General features: G+C 35.1%; 1 protein-coding gene across 5 annotated transcripts in view; it reads right to left on the bottom strand.

The window, feature by feature from the left end:
• The window catches only part of USP47 (ubiquitin specific peptidase 47), a 51,114-nt gene that overhangs the window by 19,143 nt on the left and 6,126 nt on the right, over window positions 1-25,845 (bottom strand). The window contains exons 1-15 of one of the 5 annotated variants that reach the window (XM_035550267.2): window positions 24,813-24,924; window positions 19,722-19,781; window positions 16,442-16,645; window positions 15,481-15,594; window positions 14,234-14,372; window positions 12,041-12,137; window positions 11,224-11,369; window positions 10,317-10,396; window positions 9,350-9,499; window positions 5,256-5,351; window positions 5,008-5,160; window positions 4,134-4,301; window positions 1,604-1,735; window positions 352-428; window positions 15-70 (exon numbers count right to left, since the gene is read on the bottom strand). In XM_035550267.2, the coding sequence (XP_035406160.1) occupies window positions 15-70; window positions 352-428; window positions 1,604-1,735; window positions 4,134-4,301; window positions 5,008-5,160; window positions 5,256-5,351; window positions 9,350-9,499; window positions 10,317-10,396; window positions 11,224-11,369; window positions 12,041-12,137; window positions 14,234-14,372; window positions 15,481-15,594; window positions 16,442-16,645; window positions 19,722-19,778 (1,669 nt within the window). In that variant the 5' untranslated portion in view covers window positions 19,779-19,781; window positions 24,813-24,924. Of the gene's footprint in view, window positions 1-14; window positions 71-351; window positions 429-1,603; window positions 1,736-4,133; window positions 4,302-5,007; window positions 5,161-5,255; window positions 5,352-9,349; window positions 9,500-10,316; window positions 10,397-11,223; window positions 11,370-12,040; window positions 12,138-14,233; window positions 14,373-15,480; window positions 15,595-16,441; window positions 16,646-18,632; window positions 18,699-19,721; window positions 19,782-23,707; window positions 24,773-24,812; window positions 24,925-25,845 lie in introns of those variants that run through there. The other 4 variants (XM_050711299.1, XM_050711300.1, XM_035550265.2 and 1 more) reach the window with 4 other exon arrangements.

A 25,845-nucleotide genomic window follows, 5' to 3' on the forward strand; every position in this document is an offset into this window, starting at 1 on the left:
CAAAGCATACTTACTTGCATTTCTTGCTGGATCCTTCAGTCTATATATTAGCATGTACGCATTTGTGGAGCTGGTAAAGAAAAAAAAGTTACCTGAATTTATCAGATAGAAGGACAACATTCATTTCAAAAGCTGGTTTGGTCCCCCTGCCCACCCCGTAAAGAACTATGTTGTACATATCTTAGTAACATGCTAAGCAAAAACGATTTTCAAAAATAAACACCATGCTATTTTAATGATCTTTTATTCCATTCACTTCTATTTTTCAGCTACCATGTTAAGCACATGCATCTTGGCCAATCATTCAATTATGCTAAACACCAGAAAAGAATGCAATATTGCAGTACTAACCTGGCAAAAGCACTGGAATAATAGCCTCTGCTTCCAGAAGATCCACCATATGTTTTCTTAATATCTTCCTGAGTTATCTAACAGAAAATCAATTTATTATTTGAGAGACTTGCAATAATCAATATGCATTTATTCTCACTAGAAAAAATGTCATTACATACCAACCCAATATTATTATTATTATAATTATTTTTTTTTAATTATTTCAGATCTGCTTATTTGCTGAGTGAAAAAAATCCATTTCAAAGTGATCTGTCTCTTCATTTTACTATGAATTTAACAGATCTACGATTACACTTCTCTAAGCAAGGAAGAATTCTTAGCATATATATGAAAGCCAAATTCTAAATCCAGCAGTCTGTGTGTGACTAAAGACTTCTTTATAAATCATCCCTCCCTCAGCATCAACACTTTATGACATGTCATGACAATTCACCATAAAGCCTGGTAAGTTGGAGCCTATTTCTTAACAAAGTTTCTCTTACAATAGAGGGAGAACTACACTTAAATTGTCATGGAAAGAATATCCTACATTACACTACATACATTACACAGAGAAAACAAGGGAACACAGTAAAACTGAAGGAAATAAACAGGAGAGCAATCAAAGGTTGAAGACCAATTAACTGTTCCCCTTATATGGGCTAAATCAGGATAAATCAGGATACAAATGACCTAGTGTCTCAACTGAACCAGGCAGACTCAGCTGTAATACCATCCAGACACCTATTGTTACATTCTGGTTTTACTGCATGATTTCTGACTGAAATTGATCATGCCTCATACAAAAGGACTAAAATTAAACCTGACTTGCAACTATAGACCGCATAGAAGGGGCTACACTGAAAACTGGTGTCAGTGTAATTCACAGCTAGCAAATGACACTGGCATGCTGATACACGTTGCTACCTGCAAGTAGAAACTATTCTTTGACTTACACCACAATGCTAAAATTCAGGGGAGGTGTGGAAGAAAACTGAAAAGACTCCAACCTCAAAAAGATAGGGGCTAAAATCTGTAACCAGCACTGACAGTGGACGGAATCAGAACTGAAAGGGCAGGGAGAGAAAATGAAAAAGAGTAAATCCACCTAATACCCACCCCTCACTACAACATACAAAAACAACACAAAGAAAATCTACAAATCATTTAAGCTAATGAAACAACTGTTAAACACAAGTGAAAAATCATATGAAAAATACAAGCTCATTGGTTCATTTATGGGTACTTAGGGTAGCAAAATTGTTTTTACCTTGCTAACATGCTGATCATTAAAACTGTACCATTGGTCATCACTAAATGATTTTATACAGGCATAGTAATGGCCACCAGCAGCACTTCCAGAATGAACCATAACAGAAAAGAGCTCATACAGTAGAGAATTCTGAGGAGAAAAGAAAAAATTTTGATTAATATATTAAGAAAAGGTAACCAAATGATTTTACAAGAACTATTACATGAGCCCAAGTATATAAATAATTGTATATTAAAAAACTAATCTGTGTAACAGGAATATATTACTGCAATACAAACTTAAAATTCAAGCTACAATATGCTAAATACTATACAGGAGTATATAATAATAGAAATGAAGAGAAATTTCCCCTTTGTACGGTGGAGAGTGACAAGAAAGACCAAGTAACTTAAGTCACTGAAGCATGTTTTTTTTTTTTCCTGAGATACATTCCTTTTTTTCAAGAACCGGCTTAATGCATTAGTGTTATTTCTTTTCTGAACAAGCTCTGACTGCGAAGATATACAAGAACAGAAACATATACCAATTTATTTCATTTCCATACCCAGGAGGAAATAGCAGAATAACACAACAGGATATGAACTTGCATTAAGCATTACTGAAAATAATCCTCAGGCTAAAAAACAAACCCTGAAAATGCATACTACATATGTTTAAAAAAAAAAATCAGTAACACCAAAGAGGAACCACCAAAACAATTACCAATGCCTTTAAAGAAAAGTATCAGACTATTCCTAAATCATAGAACAGTAAGTTTTAGAGCAAGTACTCAGTTGAAGGATGAACATTTTCATTAGCATGGCAAGCAGACTCAGAACTATATTGGTTCATTCCAAATACACATGCATCTACTGTGTTTTTGTAATTCTTAGAATTTGTACGTTAGTTCTTTACCATATCGCTTGAAAGTTTTTAGTATTCTCTAAAAATTATCCAAAATTAGCTTTCTCATGCTAGATAGGTATTAAGCATATCTCCACGCAGGAAACAAAGTAATGACCAACTTGCCTGTAGCTACAAACTTCAGGCTTATTTACTACCATCTCTCTCTGCATTCTCCAGTGCTGCTTTTTGCCCCTTAATGTATAATGCAAAACAGTAACAGCTTTCAGTATTCACTCTATATTAACTTCCCTCACAACACACTGAATGTGCTGTCTGAAAACTGTTTTCATCAATGAAAAGATATGTATTAAGGACATACCACCATTGCTGTGTAGACATTAAAAAATGCTGAACAATACTGACTCAAATAGGTGTTACAAGAAATAAGTATTTTTAGATTACATAGAAGAAATACTTTAAATTATACTGCATCCATTAACATACCTTAACCCAAAAAGTTGGCAAGGTAACCGTTAAGCCTGTTTTGTCATGACAAGCAGTTAAACTTACTGCTAGTTGGCCAAAGTTGCTGTCAAAAGTAGGCCTTGACATTTGCATCAGATACATTACAATACTCTGTCCTTGTTCTAATCAAGCGACTATCAAGTAATTTTTTTTTTCAGCTAGCAGACAGTAGTCAGAACGCGCAAAAAACCCTCTCAAATGGTTTGAGGTACATGTAAAGAGGGACAGATGTACAGTTTAAAATGCAAGTCTTTCAGTATCAATGAAAATTAACAGTCATGGCCAATCAGCTTTCTAACAAGTCAGAATAAAAGCTATTGGCCAAATTTCCAATGTGTTCACTGAACGAGGGTACGTGAGGTATCCACTGTAGACATTAACATAAAACTTAAGATTCAAAGAATTTTCTACTGGCAAGAAAACTCAATTAAGTTTCTCTAAGATCTTCAGCAATTATGTCCCACAAAAAGATGACTGCTAACCCAGGCTGACTGGCAACCCGATTTCTTTATATTAACTATGGATGAGACTGTTTAACAGTTCCCTGGCCTCATCTGTATCATTTTGCAATCAGTTGCATGCTTTCCTTTGCCGTTGTGTCAATTTTTGACATTTGAATAAAAATGCAGGCTTCTCTTTTGTTAAGTAACAATTATTTATATTTATAATTATTTACATTTGTGGTGGACTGACTCCTTTCAGCAAGTAAGCAACCACCCAATCACACCCTCCTCTCCCTGAGTGGAATGTTGGAATTAACCAGAAGAGCAAAAGTGAGAGAACTTGTCAGTGAAGATGAAGAGAGTTTAGTAAGTGAAGGAAAAAAGAAGTGATGCAAAGGCATTCACTCACTGTCACCAGGTTGTCAGAAGATCACCAGCTTTAACTTACTGAGGATGACATTACATGGCATGGAATACAGCTCAGAATATTCTTCTCATCAATTTGGGTCACCTGTCCCAGCTGTGTGCCCCTCCCAGCCTCTTGCCCACCCCTAGCCATACTCATGGCAGGGGCAGAGCAAGAAACCAAGTCTTGTCACTGTACAAGCACTGTTCAACAAGAGCTAAAACACTGGTGTTTTCAGCTTTAGTAACAAATACAAAATTTGGCATCATACAGGCTGCTGCGAAGTTAACTCCACACCAACCAGACCCAGAACATTTTTTAAACATACCTTTTCACTGCCAACTTTAGAAATTCTTTCTGCTGCACTATTGCTTTCAAGGCATATTCCTTCATCAACTCCATCATCATTAGAAAAATCATTGCTCATCTGATCACTGTGACAACTGCCTTCATTTTCTGCTCCACTATCAGTGCAACTTTCAGTCTGAGGAGATTTCTTAAAAAAAAAAAAAGACAAACACTACTGTTATACAACATTTAAAGTTACATGGAACAAGAAATGAAAACGTTTGCAAAATGGCAAGCTTATATCAGATACTAGCCTATTCAATTTACAAAGTTGATTCAAATACTTGTAGGTCTAATATCAAATAATAAGTCCTATTATACCCTGTTGATCAGAACTGATTTGACCAGAAGTATTTTCATCCACAGTAAAAAGATGTCTTCCATTCCAACTCACTGGACAGGGTCAACGTATTACAGTAAGAATGATTAGTGTTCTATTAATCATTAATGTTTTATGGACTAACTTCAGCATTCAAAGGTTCAAAACATTTTCATTATCACTTGTAAGCAAGACAGATTCAAACACATATTTAAGTATGCTGCATGCTGGATTTGCAGGATGTGGAAAAGCCTAACAACTTGTGCTTTTAAATTTCTCGTGAAGATAAAAAAAATCAGAAATGACTTCTTTATGGGAAGCATGGAAATCCTGTATCAATTAGAGAACATGCTTCCTTTTCAAAAAGGAGGAAAATCCATATATATATTAAGACTTCAAATTAAAACACTATCACGGCTAAAAGAAATTTTATATAGATGTATGTTAAAATGGCTTTATTAGACTGACGGTTTGATTTCCTTAATAAGGAGCTTCAAGAAAGTTAAAGACTTTTCTCTGAAACTAAAAACTTTACCTCATCTTCGACATCAATGAAAATACTCATGTCTAACTCCTCAGGAAATGTCATACGATCATTGAGTTTAATTCTGTGCATAGTGGTGTAATCAAAGTCAAATCTCTTCAGCTGTAATGTCAGCAGATATGGAAAATGCAAGAACCGCAGGCCCTAAACAAAGTAAAGACAATTATTATTTTACTACCACTGTCAGGATCAGTATCTAGCAAAAGTAATTTTCCACAAATGATCTGGACAGTGCTTACCTTCCTTGCATCACATTTCTTCTTACACCGCTCACAAAAATACTGATTGGGGCCATCAAGAATCTCAGGCTGAATGAAAGCATGCAGTGCTTCTTCCTAATAAGGAAAAGATGTTACCTGATTTTTAAAAAAATGTTTACCGTGTAGGTATAAATCAGAATGTAAGTATGGTGATACAAACAAAAATTATTTCAGTCACTGAAAGCTACAAAACTTGAACGACAGATTTTGATACTTCCTTTAGACCCCTCAAAAACTGAATGAAGTATCATTACATGACATTATATTAGTGGTTTCACTGCTTACCACATATAGTAAGCTGTGCTTTAAAAAACGTTATTGAAGCTCTTCAAAGCTTAATTATTTTGGAGCTGTATAAATATCCATATGTTTTTCGATGGTTTTATCAGGAACATAATATTCCTCAGGTTTACTGATCTATATCTCTTCCAATTTTCTCCTAAGTAATCTTTACACCAAATTTAGTTTTGATTAGGATATTTCTTAATACAACTCCTATTCTAATGCATTTCACAATCTTCTATTCTTATTACTGATAGTTTTCTCAACAAAATCAGTGATAAAACTTTTATGCTGTGCATTCTATCACAATGTACAGCCCCCTAAAGTGTAAGACTACTTTTAGAGTAACTGTTACCTTCAAGACGTAATTGTCAGGTAGTCTCAGAGCTACTGAAGATTTCTAACATTCCTAACATACACACTTCAAAATATACCATAGGGGATGAAGCATTAGATTAGTACATTTTCATTTAATCTTTCAGTTTAATCTTTTTTGTAGGTCACAGAATCAAGAGAACACAGGTTGGAAGGAACTTCTAGACTATCTCCAGTTCTTAATGTTCGAACACTTAGGACAGTAACATGCCATAGCAAACAGTTCAAACTAATTATTGTGTGGCTAATGATAGGCACTTAGGATATAGTTTTCTCCATAGAGAGGCATTATAATATAGTCAGTGGTTCCACAGGTATCTTACTGCAAGCATTTGTTTAAAACCTGTGAACAGCTGGAGTAGAATCTTTATGAAATTCTACACAATGAATGAGTAACAATTAGGCAAAACTTATTGGAAAAAACTATAAACAAATTTCCATCTCAGATTTTCAGAGTTCATCTAGTTTTTCCATGTCCAAAGTATACACACAACTAAAAATACAAGACCTTGTTACCAACCTAAGTTAGATTCCTAAGACATATTTCTTTTTTTCAGTCATCTATTTTCAAATTACCCTTAATAGTTTTAGTTTGGCAATGACACTACACTGAAAGCAAGTTCATGCAGTTCTCATTGTAATTCTACTTGCATCCATTCTTACACCCTCAGTGGAAAAGCTAACAAAAGATGAACACTAACAACACTTAAAAGAGATGTATTTGCCATACCTCCAGACTACTGGTATTAACACTAGTTGTTTAGTGCTATAAAGCATTTCCGCTGCTTTCTAGTATCAATTTCAGCATGCCAGCTAGTTTCTCAATGCAACCACTCCTCTCAGCTGTTATCTGTCAATACTTTTATGGCTCAGAGTAAAAAAAAAAAAAAAAAAAAAAAAAAAAAAGAGCTTCTGTCTAATGCTTTTAAATTCAGGCATACCAGTAATGACAAAATCAATATGTGAATTGCTGTTCCTGTTTACCCACATATAATTAGAAGCTATATATTATGTCTGTATCTCTACTGATCTCCAAGAGACCACTTAAGGTTTTTTAAACCATGCCCTCTAACTCTGCAGTTACTGAAAAAAAATTATTAAATCTCGAGATACATACTGACAAGATCTCAATGCCTGAATGACATTATAGCTAAACAGTTTTATTATATGACATGAACTTGGGGAATAAAGAAACAAAAAAATCAAAATGCAGACCTTAAGAACATACTGAGTATTTTTAGAATTGCTCCATATTAGGAAATAAAACATAACATTATCCTTCCAAGAAGTTCTTCAGTGCTGCCATTTAAGAAGTAATACACGTATATTTATAGATAAATGCAACATTTCAGGTATCTACATTTTTCAGTAGTACACAATGTCGAACAGTGGGATAATACACTTTATGTGGCATTCTACAGATTAACCTTAAAGTTCATATATATCCATTCTCTCTTATAAGAAAGTAATGGAAAATCACTTACCTCTAACTAGAGTTCTTTGAAGGTAGTATCCTCCTTAGATCCCCTATCTTGGGTTGTGTCGCCTGCTGCAAGTTCCCTCAGGAGCTGACTAGCAAGGTCTAAAAAGTTTTATATTCCCTTCTATAAGCCCTATTAGCGCATGTGTCAAGTTTTTGATCTCTCACATATACCCTTCTACCTACACCTACTAAACCACCATCTATGGATCAATGGAGGATACTACCTTCAGAGAATTCCATTTAGAAACAGGCGATTTTTCCCTTCTCCAAAAGCAAGTATCCTCCATATCTCCCCACTGCTGAAGACTACAAAACTAAAAATTATATCTGCTATAAATAAGACAAATGCAGGGAGGAGAATCAACTGAATATAACCAAAGTAGGAATTAAAAAAAAAAGCTCAAAAACTGAAGCATCAGTACAAATTGCAACCATGTAACTCAGTAACAAGTCTTAGAAGTATTTTCCTCACCATAGAGTAAACCCAGTAATTGCTGATTTACAGGAGAAATATCAAATGCTACCGAAAGTAATCCGTATTTAAATTCTTGATTGTTCAAGTTTCCTTCATTTTTACAAATATACAAAGAACTTTTTTATGGCATTCTGCTAGAGACTTCTTCCCTAGTGAAGAAAACTTCAAGCTGAGACATGTACAATGTATTGTTAAATGCAGAATGCAATTATAAAGCAAGGTTTTCATTATTTTCTTTAATAGATCAGAAAAATCTCCACTGAATAAAAATTACAATAAAAATCTTGTTTTGGGAAATGTTTGTAGAAATGTGTTAAAATGTGAAAAGGGAAGCAATCTATACAAAAGGTCACAATCACTGGAATTGCAGCTCAAAACACAGCTTCGAATAGCTGGATATTTCTGGGTATGAAAAAATTTACTACAGTCCTAAAAAGAATTCAAAAGATTTCACTAACTTGAATTCTTTTGTGAGATAAATGTCCTTCATATCTTTACTGCTACTCAAGATTAGTATTTAAAGCACTAAGTATCTTGAACCTACGTTGCAGTTTAACCTAATTCTGATAATTCTTTTCTTAACAGAACACTGTTAAGAACTACAGACTTGTGCTTAAAAAAATGCCAACATGCTAAAAACAAAAGGCGAAAACACTGTCTATAATAAATAACCTCGGTAAGCCAATTATGCAACAAGTGATTGTTTAAAACAACCTTTACCCAAAGGCTTCAATTCATTCTTACTCTTTCCCACAACTCCACCAATATTACAGATATTTTAAGCCACACAGTGGAATTTCAGTTTGTAATGAGTTCTTTTCAGGGGCTAGGAAAAAATAAAAAGCTTTCTCAGATTTACTAATATATATGCTTGCCAACATCAGTAATGCTGGAGCAAAAGTGATCAAGAATATCAATATACAATAGGATTTATTCTTCATTATTAAATTGCTTGCTAAAAGCATATGGTATTTCAGATGTGAACTTTAAAAAGCACAGCAACAACGCTGCAAGTAAACTAAAAAATTCTAAGTCAATCTTCTTTTCCTCCACTAAGATTTTCAACAATGCTATTAAAATTTAGCAGATTTCTCAATAAAGAGAACAACCCAAAGAAAACTTAGTGATCTCAAAAATATCTCGGGCCAATGATGAAAATTTTATCTGGAAGAAAATAATTGATTACTGAAGCCCTAAGGCAATAAAGTTGCATTTCCCCTCCCCTTATACATGCACCAGTAGGACTCATTGAAGGGTAAAAGAAAAAACAAAACAAAAAATAAACCAAAAAGCCAAAAAAAATCTTCTAGAACTTGCTAGCTGGTTCACTGCACAAAGACGAACACCCCAAGATGGAGTATCTAGGATGATACTTACCATGTAACAAATTATACCACTGTCGCATTATGTATTCTATGTGTGTATGGATGCACTATTAGTCAGCATAATAGTACACACCACGCTAGCAAATGCCTGGTTGGAGCCATACGGGCGGATGACCAAAGGAATATCCAAGTAAGTGTCGATTCTCCAGCCTTCGTAGCCACATTCTAGACACCTTACATAGTCTTTCAGTTTGCCTTGATACAGCTGATTTATAAGATCGGCCTGAAACAGACAAATATTTAACAGTGCTTTAAACAACTGTTATAAACAACTTTAAACAACTGTTATATAATAATTTTATTATTATTTTAAGTCTTAACTGCATAGCTATGAAGTTAGAATTGTCACTTCCTAGCAGGACATCCATCTCTTGATTCTCTCCCCTATTCCCCTACCCCACCACTGCAGAAAACGTGTAAAAACAGCTTCTCAAAGCATGTTACATTAAGCTTCAAGGTATACTTTATGGACACATCTTAAGAATGACTAAAAAAACTACCAAAATTAAGTCTCTGTTTTTTAAAAAAGCAGGCCTGATCTTGCAGACATTTTTAACACTGATATTGCAATCTTTCCCTGCATCTCTGGAGGGAGGTGAGGAAAGCTAGAAGAGAGATTTGCCAATCTACAAATATGAAAGTTGGCCATATAACAACTTAGCTACTTATCAGAATGTAGAATGTGTTATGAATATACTGTCTTCTGTGTTAGAAGAGTGGGCTTGAGCTGCAAGAGCCCACAATATAGCTAAAAAATACTAATAGCAAGGAAGTTATCACAAAAGGGGTTACATAAGCACTTTCAGTGCTTCAAATAAAGAATATCCAGAGTTCAGAATATTCCACTTTTAATTGAAGATGAAAATAGAAGTAACATTCAAAAATTTGTTTTAGTAGCATAGATATTATACAAACAAGAAAATTGGCAACTACTGTAGACTGCCAATAATCTTGTACTTAGAATTTAGAGTTCACATTTTTCACAATCATCCTTAAAAAAACACACCACTGAATGAGTGGAAAAGTTTTTATACAATTACCTGTTCTGTTTGCTTCCATTTCTGCTCCAAAGCATCAAACATGACTCTACAAAGCTCCTGTACATCATGTTGCTGCCATGCTGTTAGAAATTGAAATTTATTTTAAATCAAGAGAAGTTATTTACCCAATACTAACTGTAGTCTGAGAATGCTTCCTAAAGCTATCAATTTGTTTTCAAGTCTCTTCCAAGGTGTTTACAACATTAATCATTATTGGGACAGCATTCAATTCCACAAGCAGTTAGCTTTCAAATTAAACTGGAAAAAAATAGGCAACCAACTTGCTCCGTGTGTATAAACAAGAATTCTGTATATAACAATAAATAAGTATACGGAAGTGCTAACATACACCATTCTAAATTATAAAATAAAATGGTTCTGACTTATTTCATCGTGATTCTCCAGAATTCAGTAAGGTGTTTTCCCCCCACTCCCCATTAAGTGTAAGAACACTGGTTGTGTAATTACTCCATGGAAAAATTAACAGGTTATGGAGAAAAATTATATTATGTGCAAAAGAGTTTGATTTCATGGAATTCTCAATATAATTTTCTACTTCACTGGAATGCATGCATTTGACACTCATGATTCAAAACAGATGCAAGTTTCTCCTGAAGAGATACCTTTTTTTTTTTTTTTTAAGAAACAGTTAACATTTACAACTGCAATGACAGCTTAGTTACGAAACTAAGGTATTTTACATTAATGGCTTAAACCTCTCAGATATTTATTTAAAAACAAAACAAAATCACAACCAAGCAACAACTTAGGCCATTTTGCTTCCATCTGAAGTGGATTCTAATAACCATTTTTAATTATTTAGATATTTTTCCCCGTCAACAGCAGGTTAGGCCCCTAAAAGGCAATTACTGAAGTAAATCACACAAGTTTAATAGCTGCATATTACCCTCACTGCTATCCCATCCAAAACTCCGTGTAACATCTGTTGTTTCAATTGCTCTTTTTTTGCTGGTCTGCAGTAAAACAAACAGCCTTTGAAGCTGGTATGGGATACTTGTCACGGCATCCTCTTCAGATTCTTCGAATTCCCATCTATTCGCAACATTAGATATTTTAACAATTAACAATGACTTGAAAATATTACTCGAAAAGACATTTAAATCAGCACTTATTGCATTTCAAGAGGTCTGCCAGATTAGATGTCAACTGAAGCTCTGTTACTGGGAGAAAGTCAAAATAATTCTCCTTAAACAAAATTGCTTTCCATTTCTTCAGTGAATGACAATGCTATTCATTAAATGTACAAACGTAAAACAAACAAGTAAAATACTTTTGAAGCCATTCACTGCACAAATACAGACATGAACTCCAATTAGTATCACACTCCTCTTGAAGTTTGATCTTTTCAAGATGTAGAGAATTCTTTAAAAAGAATGTCTATGCCACACCAATAATATTCTAGTATTTCAGCAAAATCTGAAGGTGTTAAAAAGGTAACATACACTAGCTTATCCAGTTTGATATCAAGTATTAAAAGAAATCTTCCTCCTTTCCCCTCAGGATAACTTCTCTACTCACTTTCCTGCATTCTTGCATGTTATCCAAACCATTCTATCCACTTTGGAATCAAGGTTTGCTATTAACATTCAGAGGCATTTCAATATTCAAAAGAGAAGACGTTTAAAAGGTTTTTCTACCACAATGTATCAGGACAGATAGCATATACTATGATACTAAGATCTATTTTGATCATGTATACTCACTTATATAATGCATTTCTAAATTCAGGAGTCATGAAAAGTGTTTGTAAAAGGCTGTTCAAGTAGCAAGTCATTGCTTGATTTACTAGACCCACATAGCCTATAAATACAAAAAGAATGATATGGAAATAACATAAAAAGATGCCACATCACATAAAATATATTGACAATAAAACAATTGTGATTATGTTTACTCAAGAACTATATCCAGCTGATGTCATTTGTACTACAAAAATTGAGGCAATATTACAATCGCTTACTTCACTAAGCATTAAAAAGACAGTTTACCCAACAGAGATATTTTCTCTGAATTACACAAAGCTACTTTAATCATCACAAATCACATTTCACAATAATAAACAACATTTAATGTTGACTTCTCCACCAATGGAGACACAGATAACACTAAATAGTTTTAATAGTTAATTTAAGTATTTTACAAAAGTCTAGAATTTGTTAATAAAAATTTTGTAAAGCAGCTTGCTTATTGCCTAGCTGTAAACTACAAAATATCCTAGTTATAATGTAATTACAATTTGTATCAGTATTGGTTTGTATTAAAGCCTGAGAGCTATAAACCGAACATCTTGAGTGCCAATGCACATACATCTTTTTAAATCTTCAACAGTAACTAGAAAAGCTACTAAAAATTAGTGGGTTTTGTTAGCTGAAAAGGGAGATATCTGTATTAACCTTACTGTCATTTTAAGATTTTCTCCAAAGTATGTAACATTAATAACAGCTGATAAGCAAGCAACATATACTGAAGCACCATGTAATAAAGTAAATACACTTATTCATACACTGGAACTCTTAGTATTAAATACATCAGTTTCATATTAGTAATGAAAAGGCAGCTACTCCATGCAAAACAGAATTTTTCTGAAGAGGCTAACTTTGGAAGTGTATATTTTATTTATTACTCTGTACACAACTCATCTTCTTAGTTTTGTCACACACAAAAAGTTATGTGGCAGATAAACATTCCTATCTCAAAAAAATCTCGAGCAAGAATGAACTGGTGTAGTATGTCAGCTTTGTATCTGCTCAAAAAAGCTTAGTACCAGGAATTAGTCTTATTACTGAGCTACAACTTTACGGACACATAATAGCATACATGAAAATAAAAAGCAAACGCTAATGCATGTTGCAGGACTTGGATCAACAGCTCAGCAAATGGATTAAGAACACCTGCCTTGAACAGGAGGGTTGGACCAGGTGACCTCCAGAGGTCCCTTCCAACCTCACTATTCTAGTGCTTCCCCGGAAAAAAATTACGAGCCGAGTGCTTGTAGAGAAGACGGGTAAGAACATGAAGTAAGAATCTAGAATAGTATGAAATTTGACAGGGACGTTCCCAAACATTTCATGCGTGTTACGTTACAAGAATTTAGTATCTGTCAATCTTCATACACAACTGGGGAGTGCATATCTTGATAGCAAAACAGAGCTATGACTATGAAAAACATGAGATTCCAGCCAGCTTCTTTTACTCTCCCTTCTGGCAACCACTTAAACTGTGCAACATTTCCTTTAAGCCAACAGAGAGGGAAGGGCTGCAACACACAGACCATGGGAGGTGGCAGCAGCTGCTGGCTGGCTGGGCAGAGGCTGCTTTGTCCTCCCCTCTCTGCACAGCAAAGAGGGATCTCCCCTGGCACTGAGCTGCGCTCCCCTTTCCAGAGGGAGTCTCTGCTCACTGGCGAGGTGCCAGGCAGTGGACAGAAGAATCTCTTGGCAATCACAGTGGAAGCAGGGAAACCAGAACTGAGGGGCTGCAGGAGAAAGATTATAGCTAACACCTGAAGTGCAAAGATCTGGGAACAGCCCCTCTTATAAAATAGCATCAAGTACTCATTAAGCTGCAACTGCAAACACAGCTTGGGATGAATACTTTTTGGTAATACAGTCACAACTTCTCAGCCACGGACACAGCAGTGGATTAATACAGAAACGGAGGGTCCCTGACAGTTTGAATTGCACTGTCAATAGATATGGATGAGACAGAGCTCTTCTGCTTCCATAATGTAAGGATGTCATAGAAAATGTGATGGAAAATGCATCAGCATGGTGGTTCCCCCACCCCTCCCCCCAATAAATTGGGATTTCTTTTGAAAATCCTGAAGATGCTGCTATTTCAAAGTATACTAAAATAATAACAAATTAATAATGCTTTTACAAGAGAGAACATTATACCTGTCTCTGATTTGCTCAGGACTGAAGAATATGAATAGCTTTGACTGACATAATCACTGGTACAGCCAACAGAGCCTTCTCTTGGAAGTGGGCCTATAAATCTGTCTTGCACACAGTCATCTGTTGTACCTGATTCCTCCTAAAACATAAATGCAATTATTTTATGCAAAAATTAACCTTTTTTTTTTTTTTTTACTGAAGTACCTAGAAATTTTATTTCTCTCACAGCTAAGAAATCAATTTAATATACCACACATTTTTTACTTTTAACACAGCAGATTTACAGTTGTTTGTGTAACATTCAATTCTGTCCTGCAAATTCCCAGCTCCTTCAGAAAGCATTCTTTGTGCTAGTGGAAGGAAATACCCTTTACAATACTGTATAATCAAATAAAGTATTCTAATGCATACAACAAGCAAGCTTGCAATTTATCATCTATGTCTCAAGTTTACGATACTAAAATGCAAAATAGAATTTTTGTTCCTTTTTTTGTTATGAAAACTACAATTCAGTACTCCTTCAAAATCATCCTCAAATTCTGACCTTGGGTTTTATTTTTTTGTCTTTTCCAGATGATGAAGTCCATAAAAGGCTAAGTAGGCCTTATGCTGACATAAGAGCTGAGTAATAAACCTCCATATATCACCGGTCTACCTGATCCCCAATTTAAATAAACTGTACCTATGCTTATCTTTTACTACATCACATATTTGAGGAACAGCAATTTTCCAATATTTTGTTACAGCAGACAATTGCTTGCAGAAACACTGATCATTTTTTTTATTTTCAAATAAGGTAAAATCGGAAGCAGATAATTCTGCTGTTGATACAGCACTACCTTTTCTGAAAATTCCGTGAGTGGCCTAACATTGCTTTCAAACAATCACAGGAAAAGGAACAAGTATAATTAAACCTGTATTATTAAAGACTTATCTCTAAACACGTCAGATTAATTATATAATCTTACAAAATTATTCATAGCAAAGCATTACATAGATACTTGACAAGTATGAATAAAAAGTAACAATAAATCATTACTAGTGGAATTGGTCTTAATTCAGGATAAACCTAGAAGCATAACATAGCAGTCTAAAAGCCTGTTGAGGTTCCTGAGGTAATAGCTTATTAAATTGGGCTATATGTTTTCATATTTCATTTTCTGACATTATGACAAGAGCAGTACACATAGCATACATCTATCGTCCCAGCACTATAGCTTATGTAGCTGAGTGAAGATTTTACCTACCGATGTTATATGAGGTTGCTCACCATCTTTGTCTGTCAAATGTAGAAAATTCTTCTTCCCTGGCTCAAAACCAGCATCAAGAATAGTTTTGTCACTGTTCTGATTTATCGGAGTCTGTTAAAAAAAATAAAGCGCTTTATTTTTTTAAACAGATTTATATGCAATTAACAGATTCTGTCCAAGTACATTGCTTGATGTAGCTTCTGGCACACTAACACAAGATGAAACAAAACATACTCATTAACACTGGAAGAACTTGGGGGCAGTTTAAAAGACAGTTTAAATTAAGTATTATAGTACAGTTTAATACTCAGAAGATGGACAATCTATTCAGGAGCCAAGACATTGGCCTGCAAAATTCCTGCCAAACAGTAAATCCTACAAAGCCTACATGCACTTTTGTTTTAAAAAATTAAGTTCAGCAAGCACACACGTCTTGAAATAAGCTATTTCTTAAAAAAAATCTTCTAAAGTCTTCTAAATGCATCTCTGAGAATCGTATTAACCAAAACCAACACTGATTTACAATAAAGCACAGAAATAACAGTTTTTTTGGTACAATACATTCAGACAGGTATAAGAAACATGGAAAGTTTCTCAAACAAGACCACAGGAAACTGAGAAAGGGGGTTAATTATCATAGGAACTATTACTGAAAGTACATACTGAAAATGAAAACTAGCATTGAATCTGAAGGATATTAAGCTTTGTTTACTGATTAAGTATATGTATCAATTGAAAGCACATTTTGAGATTAAAATGTAGATACAGAACAGTAACATTTAGCCAAATCAAAATAGCAGTGTCAGCCTGCTCTGGTGCACATACAAGTTTTTGTTAGGATTAATGAAAAAAATTTAACTATGAAATACGCACTAGGCAATATGGTTAACATTTTTTCTGTAACGTGAAGCCTCAAATGTTTGTTATTAACAGGAAATAAAAAGCACTTTTGCCATACCGTATCAGTTACATTATCTCCATTTCCCCACACTAAATCAAAGGTTCCATTCACATAGCCCACTTTTGAAGCCACATCTTCAAACAGCTTTTTAAGCAGAGTGGAAGCTGGAAGGTTCAAAGTAACACGTTCATTCACTGTCTTTGAATTTGTCGTATCTTGTATTATACACAGCACTCTGGGCTCCTCAGCAGCACTTTCCACCTAAAATGACAGCAGGCAACAATTCATTGAGTAAAGCTAACAACAATTCAGATCTTAAATGAAAAATAAAAACAAGATGTCACCAATAAAATGTATTATATTTTATGACCTAAGGATCCTAGAGGACTTAGTTCTCTTATGTCTGCTTTCATAAATAAAGAACCCTTAAGTTTTGGAAAACCTATGTCAAAATATGCTTCATTTTCATAGAACAAGAAAGGATCTGGATGGGTGGATCAACACGTGGTGAAATAAGCTGCTCAAGTTCAACACACAATTTTAGCCTTTAAGCAGATAGAAGATTGTCAAATCAGGAAGAGACTTTCAAATCATCACTTCAAGCTCGTTTAGCTTTGACATGGTCCTAAATGCTGTTGAGATAGAAATATACCTTTTGTCATTTCTCAAAATGCAAACCATATCTCCAAGCTTCCAAATAATCTTGGAAGCTATCCATTAAAACAAAAAGTCTCTTCATCAAGCCACCATCAATTTTCTTTTACCACATCCACTGCTGGGTGAGTCGCAGAAGAAATCCTTCTGCTTAAACACGGTAAGAAAATTAACATTGAGCAATGGCAACTAGGTAGTTCTCAAAGCACAGCAAAGTAAAGAAATCTAAACCAGCAACTTCAATATATTTGAACTCAGAAAAGTAACAATCTTGAGTGAAGAATGCAATGGAATAGAGGTAAAATTTTATAGAGCCAGATAAGCCAAGAAAACAGCATTTTCCTAACACTTTCCATCACTGAAAAAAAAACAGGAAGTCAAAGATCTAATGAAATACAATCAATCAATTATCTCAGTTATCTAAAGGACTTGCACTTCTAAAACAGGGAATAACTAATATTAAGGTACAGGTCAAACAAGAAAGCATGAGGTCAGTAAAAGGAAGAATTGGTCCCCAAGGAGTCAGCCTTTTCAATTTGTGACACAGAAAGTATTAGTAACGCATGTCAGACCACCCAAATCTCACTTCATGGCTATATAGCACACCATCAAGACAAGAAAGGCAAACAGATACATGCAGCACTATCGCCACTTTCAGTGGATAAAACATTAATATACAGCAAGAACTGTGTTCATGCTAAAACCATCGGCCATGTCAAACATCTAGAGAATAAACAACTACAAAGAGCTAAACAACTTTAATGTTCCTTGTATTTCTACATAATCAAACTCAACACAGATGACCAAAGTGGTACAGTCCCTTATGAAAGGTCTTAAATACCGAACCTCTTAAATTAAGAAGAACAAACATTTTAGCTGATCCCTTTATTCTCCACAATTTCAAGATCAGCCAACAGTCTTCATGCAACTCAAAAATGAAACATTAGGTAATGGCAGCATCTATTCCTTGCACCAGGAGGAAAAAATTGACAGAGACAGGCAAATACAGCCACTTCTTCCCTATCCTAATCCAGATTGTGTTAGCTTGCTTTAGACTGATTTTTCTTAATTTGAAGCCCAACTTCCCTTAAAAATTTAAAGTACAATAAGTTTATCAAGGATACTGAAGATTTCAACACAGAACATTAGCTGCATGCTTAAAAATATGCAATGTACCACTTCCAGCAAATCTGCAACTTGTCAGCTTCATACATAACCTTGACTGCAGAATGCAAGGTTTATGAACTACTTTCCAAGAAGACATACAAAACTACCCCTGAAACATTAGCTACACATTAAGGAAACATAGTTCAAGAGTAAAAGCAGCTTTGATATATGTAGACTAAAGTTAAATTTCACTAGTGATTACTCCTCAGCATGGGTTCTTTCCTTTATGTTTTCCAGCACAGAGCACCCCCCCCTCCTTTTTTTGATCAAACAGTAGGTATACAATTTGAATCTTTCATGGTATGGTTATAAAAGAGAAATTTATGGCCCAGTTCAGTAGTCCGCTTTCCTGATTCTTCTGGAGAAGATCATCAGGATCAAAAAACCAATGAACTCATAAAAGCACCTCCCGTTCCAGCCTACAGACCTTGGCTTGCTCTGGGTCCAACAGTGCAGAGCTTAGAGGCATCTGGTACTACTTATACAGCTCCATCTAGAAAAAAAAATATGTTAACTCTAGTTTAAATAGTTCCCACAGTAATTTTGTACTGACCCTACATGACTACAGCAGGAACAGAAGTTCTCCATTTGAGACTCAATTCCTTTTTGTTCTGCCTTCTCATAACCAACACCACCATTCCCTTTCTCTCTGCCGAAGATACCTGTATTCACAGGTATCATTCATATATTCATTCAAATCCTCCTACTCAAGCTTTCTCCACTGCTTTTGATAATAAATCAGTTCTGACTCATACAGAAAATAATTACACTCATAGTATCTGATGGATGGAGAATTCCATAAAGGAAATAACATTAAGAGAACAAATTATAGAAGATTACAGAAGATTTGCTGGTTGGGTTGCTGGATGTTCCATGCCAGACAAATCCTCTCTTCCTCATTCAGACATAATTCTGACAGACTGAAGTGGTTTAACTCAGGGATAGTACAGCAAAAGATATTAAGCCATCATTTGAGCTTTCACCGTTTCATGCTCACAGTAAATACGTAAAGCAAAGACAACCTCAGTGCAACTCTGTTCATATCTAACTTTCACATACACCATCTGAACTATCAGACTACACAAACATCTTATCTGGGGCTTCTTAACAATAAAAATACTGTAAAAGGCAATACTGGCCACCGATCAACCTCTGAACTACTCTGCCAGACCATTATCAAATCAAGTCCACAGGGTAAACAAGAAACCCGATTTTAATCACTACATAATTTGGTATCCAATAACAGCTACAAAATTATATTTTTTGATGAAAAACTAGCAGGCTACAGAAACACAATGTAAAAGCATATGAACATAACAGCAGAAGCTTTAAACTGAGTAAGACTGCATTTAATATGTACATAATCTCAGTATTCAAGAACATGCACAAGAATTCAACAGCTCATGCTCCGGCTTAGAATGCTCATTTCTCAGCTCATGCTTAGAAATAAGTGCTACAGCATCATGCTGTTACTATATATCTTAGTTATTTAATAAAGTTGATTTCATCTGTCTACCTGTGAAAATTTCTTCTTCATTTCAGCAAAGATACTCTGTCTGCAACTCCAAAACATATCCTATAGTATATAAAAACAAAATTAACAAGTCATAATTCTTTAAAATAGTAACTGTTTTTTTTTTTCCATGAAATCAGTTTTATAGTGTAAGTAAAAGAATTACTAAATTCCAAACCACCACTTGCAGAGTAACTTGAAAAGGAACACCCTCCAACCATTGTAACAACAGAACAAGTTCTCTATTAACATATTAACATTTAAATCATTACCGAGTCATCACAAAATGTTAGTAAGTTGGGACGTAACCACAGACTACATTTCATAAAGTAAAAAAAGCAAGTGTAAAAAAACAATTCAGGAAGTAAATTCATACTATAAATTCCTTCGTTATATTAAAAAGGCCCTCCAGAGGTAAACATTTTACCTGAAATGGCTCTAGTGCAAGATTAGCATATAATCCTGTAATTCAGTTTGGTATTGCATTTATAAATTACAAAGGTAGCCAGTTCCACATGAAGCTGTTCCTTCATGGCTCAATTATTTTCTCTAGTAAAATTTATATTAGTATGAACCCATTTTGAAGCATTCAACTGGAGATAATAAAGGGATGAAATTACTGACTTCCCTTATTCCTAAAGCTCTTAAAGAAGAGTTTTCCTTCGTATCTATCACACCACCAAAATGCACCAATAAGCATTACACATACAAATCTGTTTTCCAACTACAGACATCAAATTAATTGGTTTCTGAATCTGAAGCACTGAATTTTTTATTTTTCCATAAAAGAAGAGAAAAATGAAGAAATTTGGAAGTATGCATGACTGTAGCTTAATAACTTAAGTTGCAGACCCTCCACTGCATAAACAGAAAAGCAAATGGCTACTTAAGGCTGCAGTTTGGGAAACCATTCTATGATTATTTTACCACAGAATTCTTCTCAAGTTAGTCTTTTGGTCAAATGGTTGGGATATTCAAAGTATGTTCTATATTATATTAAAAAATTGCAATTTCAAATGTTAACCTTCTAAAATATTAAAACACTGACACTTTCATCCCAAGTCACTCCATCTCCCACACGCTCCCATTTGTATAGAGGAGATGAGGTTCTGCTACACGTAGGAATTTTCCGACCACGTTTTACACCAGACTTGGAAAACAGCTTTTATAATACTAACATGTAAACAACAAACAGGTTGGATATTTGCAGACATTCCAGAGAGCCGTTCTACATAAGCATTTTCCTCATGTACCTTAAAAAAAAAACATATCAAATTGGTGATCTATATGGATATATGTTGATGCAATATTGACATGCAAAAGCACAGTGGTCTTAACACTGCTTTTAGATGTGGCTTGCCATTTTTCAGCTTTGAACCACTAAGTTCATTAAAATTCCACAGCAGGCATTTTACTAGCCTTATGAGAACAAAGTGAGAGAAATTTTGTTTTCAAACAATGGAAGACTCTCCCAAGATTTTAACTCCTGTTTCAGTTTTTATAAAATTTTCAGAGATTGAAACTTAAAGCTAAGCTCAAACTTCACGTACACTCTACTTGAAGTTTTTGAATGCCATTATTGCAAATGGAGAAGAAAAAACAACAGCATGAATCAGTAAGCAAAAATTACAAATTTCAAGTCAAGAGTTTAAATAACAGATGTGCAAAGTTTGGCTGCCAAGCAAAGTTAATGGCCTATTGAGACTTAAAATGATCACTAGTTTCTAATGTCCACGCTCTATAAATAATTCTCACAAATCATGTTACAGAGGGAACACAAAGAGATCAGTAGCAAGTGGCAATGATAAACATGTTCACATTCACAAAATGACTTGGATGATTAAGCCTAAAGCAGCAATTCTCAAACTTCATGTAGCATCAGCAACTTAAGACCATACAAAATGCATACAAGTGACTATTGTCCATCATATTACTGCTAGACAAATTTTGGAGTGTGCATTCCAAGTCTGTGTAACTGACTGGGTGCAAGCTTCCAGCAATTAAAAATATAGTTAAATTTGGTAGCTTAACTCACAAAAAAGTAGTCTGATTTTACCTCTGAAGTATCACTACATAGAAACACTTAGACACTACAGTTCAACTGACCAGAAGTCTCAACTTTTTCAGTGATAACAAATTATTGCAGATCTACCCCTTGAGAAACCACAACTATATTCCAGCAATTTCTTCACCTGCTCCAAGAGGTCCAATCCATTGAACTGGACAAGGCATATTGGCAGCACTATGTTTTGCAGAGAACAGGAAGGCCAAAAACTTTCACACAGCAAGCAAAGAGAAAAATCACAGAGCTAGGTTACCACCTCCAGTCTAAAAGCTCCCTTCACCTTGTGCATTCTGAACTATGGATCTCAGAGCCCTTACAGCTCACAACTCACTCATCCCCCCAGCTGGGCTAGTCATAATACATGTTTTTAACCTCACTGTTTATCAATTTTTAATACCCATTTACCTGTGCTGGATTAAAAGTTCCAAGTAACTTCTCCACCCTGACAATTACACTTAGAGATTTCAAAGGCATCGTGCAAGGAGATCAGTAGAATCATAGAACATCCTGAGTTGGAAGGGACCCATAGGATCATCTAGTCCAACTCCTGGCACCACACAGGTCTACCCAAAATTTTAGACCATGTGACTAAGTGCACAGTCCAAACGCTTCTTAAACTCCAACAGGCTTGGTGCAGTGACTACTTCCCTGTGGAGCCTGTTTCAGTGTGCGACAACCCTCTCCAATTAGAATTTACAAAAATACTTTAGAAAGTTGTCAATAGAGTCAAAATATTAGGCTCAAAATCCACACAGGCTGGCCCAATTACGTCCCCCATTACGAAGCTTTAAGTCTAATTTCAACCTTGTGAACCTGGTGCTAACTCTAACATCACAAACTGCTCCACTATTTCAACTCAAACGTTTGCAGCACTAGATCCTTGGTTATGTTGTTCCTCTCTGCTTCAACCTATGGCATTAAGCTATGTTTTCATCTCATGGCTTTTGATATACTTTAAAAATAATTAAATCGATACCTAAATGAGATACCTAAAATCACTCCAATTACACAATAATTATGATACACTTATGCAGTAATACGAACATATGTTTTGGAAACACAATACGTAATACTGATGAATTTACAATGCACTAAAAACACTCTACACATTTGAGGCAGCTTGAAGACTCTGAATACAGCAATGCATCAGCTATACAAGGAGTTAAGGCTTGAATAGCTTCAACTGCTCCCAGAAGCAGCAGTCTTGCTCCCACCTGCTTACTTCTACACCCACTGTGTCCCCTTCCTTGTGCTGGTACAAATGGTCATGCACCTACATGTTAAGCTACCTCAGAATAACTAATCCTTCTTAAAATTAATCATTTCTGGTTAGTTTTTCATAGAACCATTCAGGCTGGAAAAGACCTCTAAAATCATCTAATCCAACCTTTAATCTAGCCCTGCCAAGTCCACCACTAAACCCTGTCACTAAGCACTATATCAACACGCTTTCTGAAGGGATGGTGACTCAACTACTTTTCTGGGTAGTCTGTTCCAATACTTTACAACCCTTCCAGTGAAGAATTTTTTTCCTAATGTCCAACCTAAACCTCCCCCTTTTCAGTAGGTTAGCTTTAATCTGAGTCAGTCTTCTAGTTTAACTGAACGCTTAATTCTCCTTGAAAAGCATCAAGCGATATACCAGTACCACGGAGTAATAGTAGCATTTTAAATATGCATATTACATATCATATACTTAAATTACTAAATACCAAAACCACCTGAAAGCACTGCAACTGTTTTTTTTTTTTTTTTTTTTTGTAACCTGAAGACTGAAATTACACCCTCCATCCTTTGGTATGAGTCTCTGTAAATGTCAGTGCTGCTTTACAGGAAAAGATGAATATCTCCCCCTTCTGCTTTGAATGGCCTGGAAAAGCAAGAAGTGTCGTTATTGCAGCAACCACATTGCTTTCACCCTCACCCTGTGTCTTCCAGCCTGCTGTAGATAGAGGATAACTGCTGGAAAGCACGGAAGAAGGCTGGAGCCATAATAGAGACTGATGGCCCTGGTCAGATGAACACCAAGAATGCTTTTCTCTGGCGGATGACCTGATGCAGACAGGAGAAGAGGAATGCCACGGAATTCTGTAGCAGGATCACTACATTCTTATTTGTTTTGGAAAATAAGTTTATGTTTTCCTCTCTTCTGTCTCATGGAGATTTTGGATTGATTAGTTGTTTTCAAAGACCAACTCCACAGAAATGCTTCTCTAGTAACAAAGCTTAAATTAAAAAAAGTTACTGTTTGTTCCCTCATTGAAACAGAGCTTGCTTATAAACAGTCATTCATGGAATGGCCAAATTACTATTTTCTATATACGCTTCCAAGTCTAACATAACTTTCTGAACATGTCCAAAAACACACTGTCTTAAAAATATTGTGTTATTAGGCTAGCATTTACCTTTGAGAGTTTGTTCCTACTTTTGTGGATTACTCACTCATTTGTAAAAAGCATTTATAAAAGTAGAAATGACAACCAGAAAAAGTTGGTATGGGGCCAGAGTAGTACATTTATCCAGGGTGTTTAAAGCACCCTGAAGGATACAGAGGACATGTCTGATGACAGCTGAATTAAGGTCAAAACCTTTGTTTTTCCTGTATTACAAAGGCTACATTCTAACTTTAAGTTCTGTATTTTAACAGACTTTAAATATATCATTTTTAAGAACATGTTGAAGAACCTGTCTTTTTACTCTTACGCTCTACTGGTCCTTTAAATCTGGTAAATTAAAGGTGATTCAAGATTAATTACTTCTCTTAAAAATTAGATGCAGCAACTGTCAATAAGGGAAAGATGACAAATGTTTCCTGGTCACCCTACAGGTGACACAAAAACAAGAATGAAAAGAACAGATAATCAATGGATAAAGAACACATCTTCCATAATAACAGATCAAGTTTTAACATCTAAACCAGTTAAACACGGGACATTTTGATAACTTCACTCTTGAATCATTTAATTTCTAGTGTGTTTTGTATCCAGACTAAAACAATGAGAATTAAATGTAAATGAAGTTTTACATACTTGCAAACCGTCTGCCAGCCTCTATACATCCCTTACAGTACAAACTTCATATTTGGATCTGAAACAGCCTCATCTTTCTACTGCTTCCGTTTGTTTACATCCTGTCTGCACCTCACTTTATCACCACGCTCATTAGTCTTCAAAAAATTCTGAAAAATCCAAGAACACCGTGAGATACATATTACACTTTTATCCATCGTATTGTAATCACATCATTTGTTTCCTGTGTAGAGTCCCAAAAACAGTGGGTATGCTTTCACACTTGCTCACCACTCCACAAAGCCCAGTCATACCACAGACTTTATAGAAACATTTTGCTACCATGCCAATAATCTAAAGGATATTTTTCTGGATTAAGATTTACAAATACAATGTTAGCATGAAAACAAATCAGAGTGAGGGGAAAGATGGATTTTTCTGTTTGGGTAATTTTGAAATGTAATTTGCTTTACTACAAAATTACTGGAAAATATGCATACAATTATTTTTTTTTTTTGGGGGGGGGGGGGGGGGGGGAGGGACAACGGACAGACAGACATTTGAGATTAAAAGACAGGAATCCATAGTTAATTTTTAATTCTTTCTGTCAATCTGCTGCTGGTGAAGAGGAGAATCTGGAATAGCAAGGTGGACCAGCACAGATTCCTTGTGCAGTTGTCTAGCAGTATGACATGGAACAGTTACAGTTAAGAACATAAGCACCCACAAAGCCTGGCCATAATCTGAATCTGCTACCAGTACCACAAAGGATTGCAGGGAGAACATGGAACACTAAAGCAGAATAATTCCACAGAAAGCATACCTACGACTATGTACAAGGAAGAACCTAGATGTTTTCTCCATATAGTAATCTAATCTATCAAAATATTTTACTGTAAACAAGAGAGGTACTACCATTAAGTTTTACCTGCTTTATTTTTTCTCTAATTTCAGTCATTATTACTGATCTCAACATAATACTTACACAAATCAGTAAACTTATCTGCCTTGAGTTCCTTTAGCTCCTGCAGAATTGCACCAGACTTCTTCAAAA

The sequence above is a fragment of the Cygnus atratus genome, chromosome 5 (assembly GCF_013377495.2).
Source record: "Cygnus atratus isolate AKBS03 ecotype Queensland, Australia chromosome 5, CAtr_DNAZoo_HiC_assembly, whole genome shotgun sequence".
NCBI classification, from domain to species: domain Eukaryota; kingdom Metazoa; phylum Chordata; class Aves; order Anseriformes; family Anatidae; genus Cygnus; species Cygnus atratus.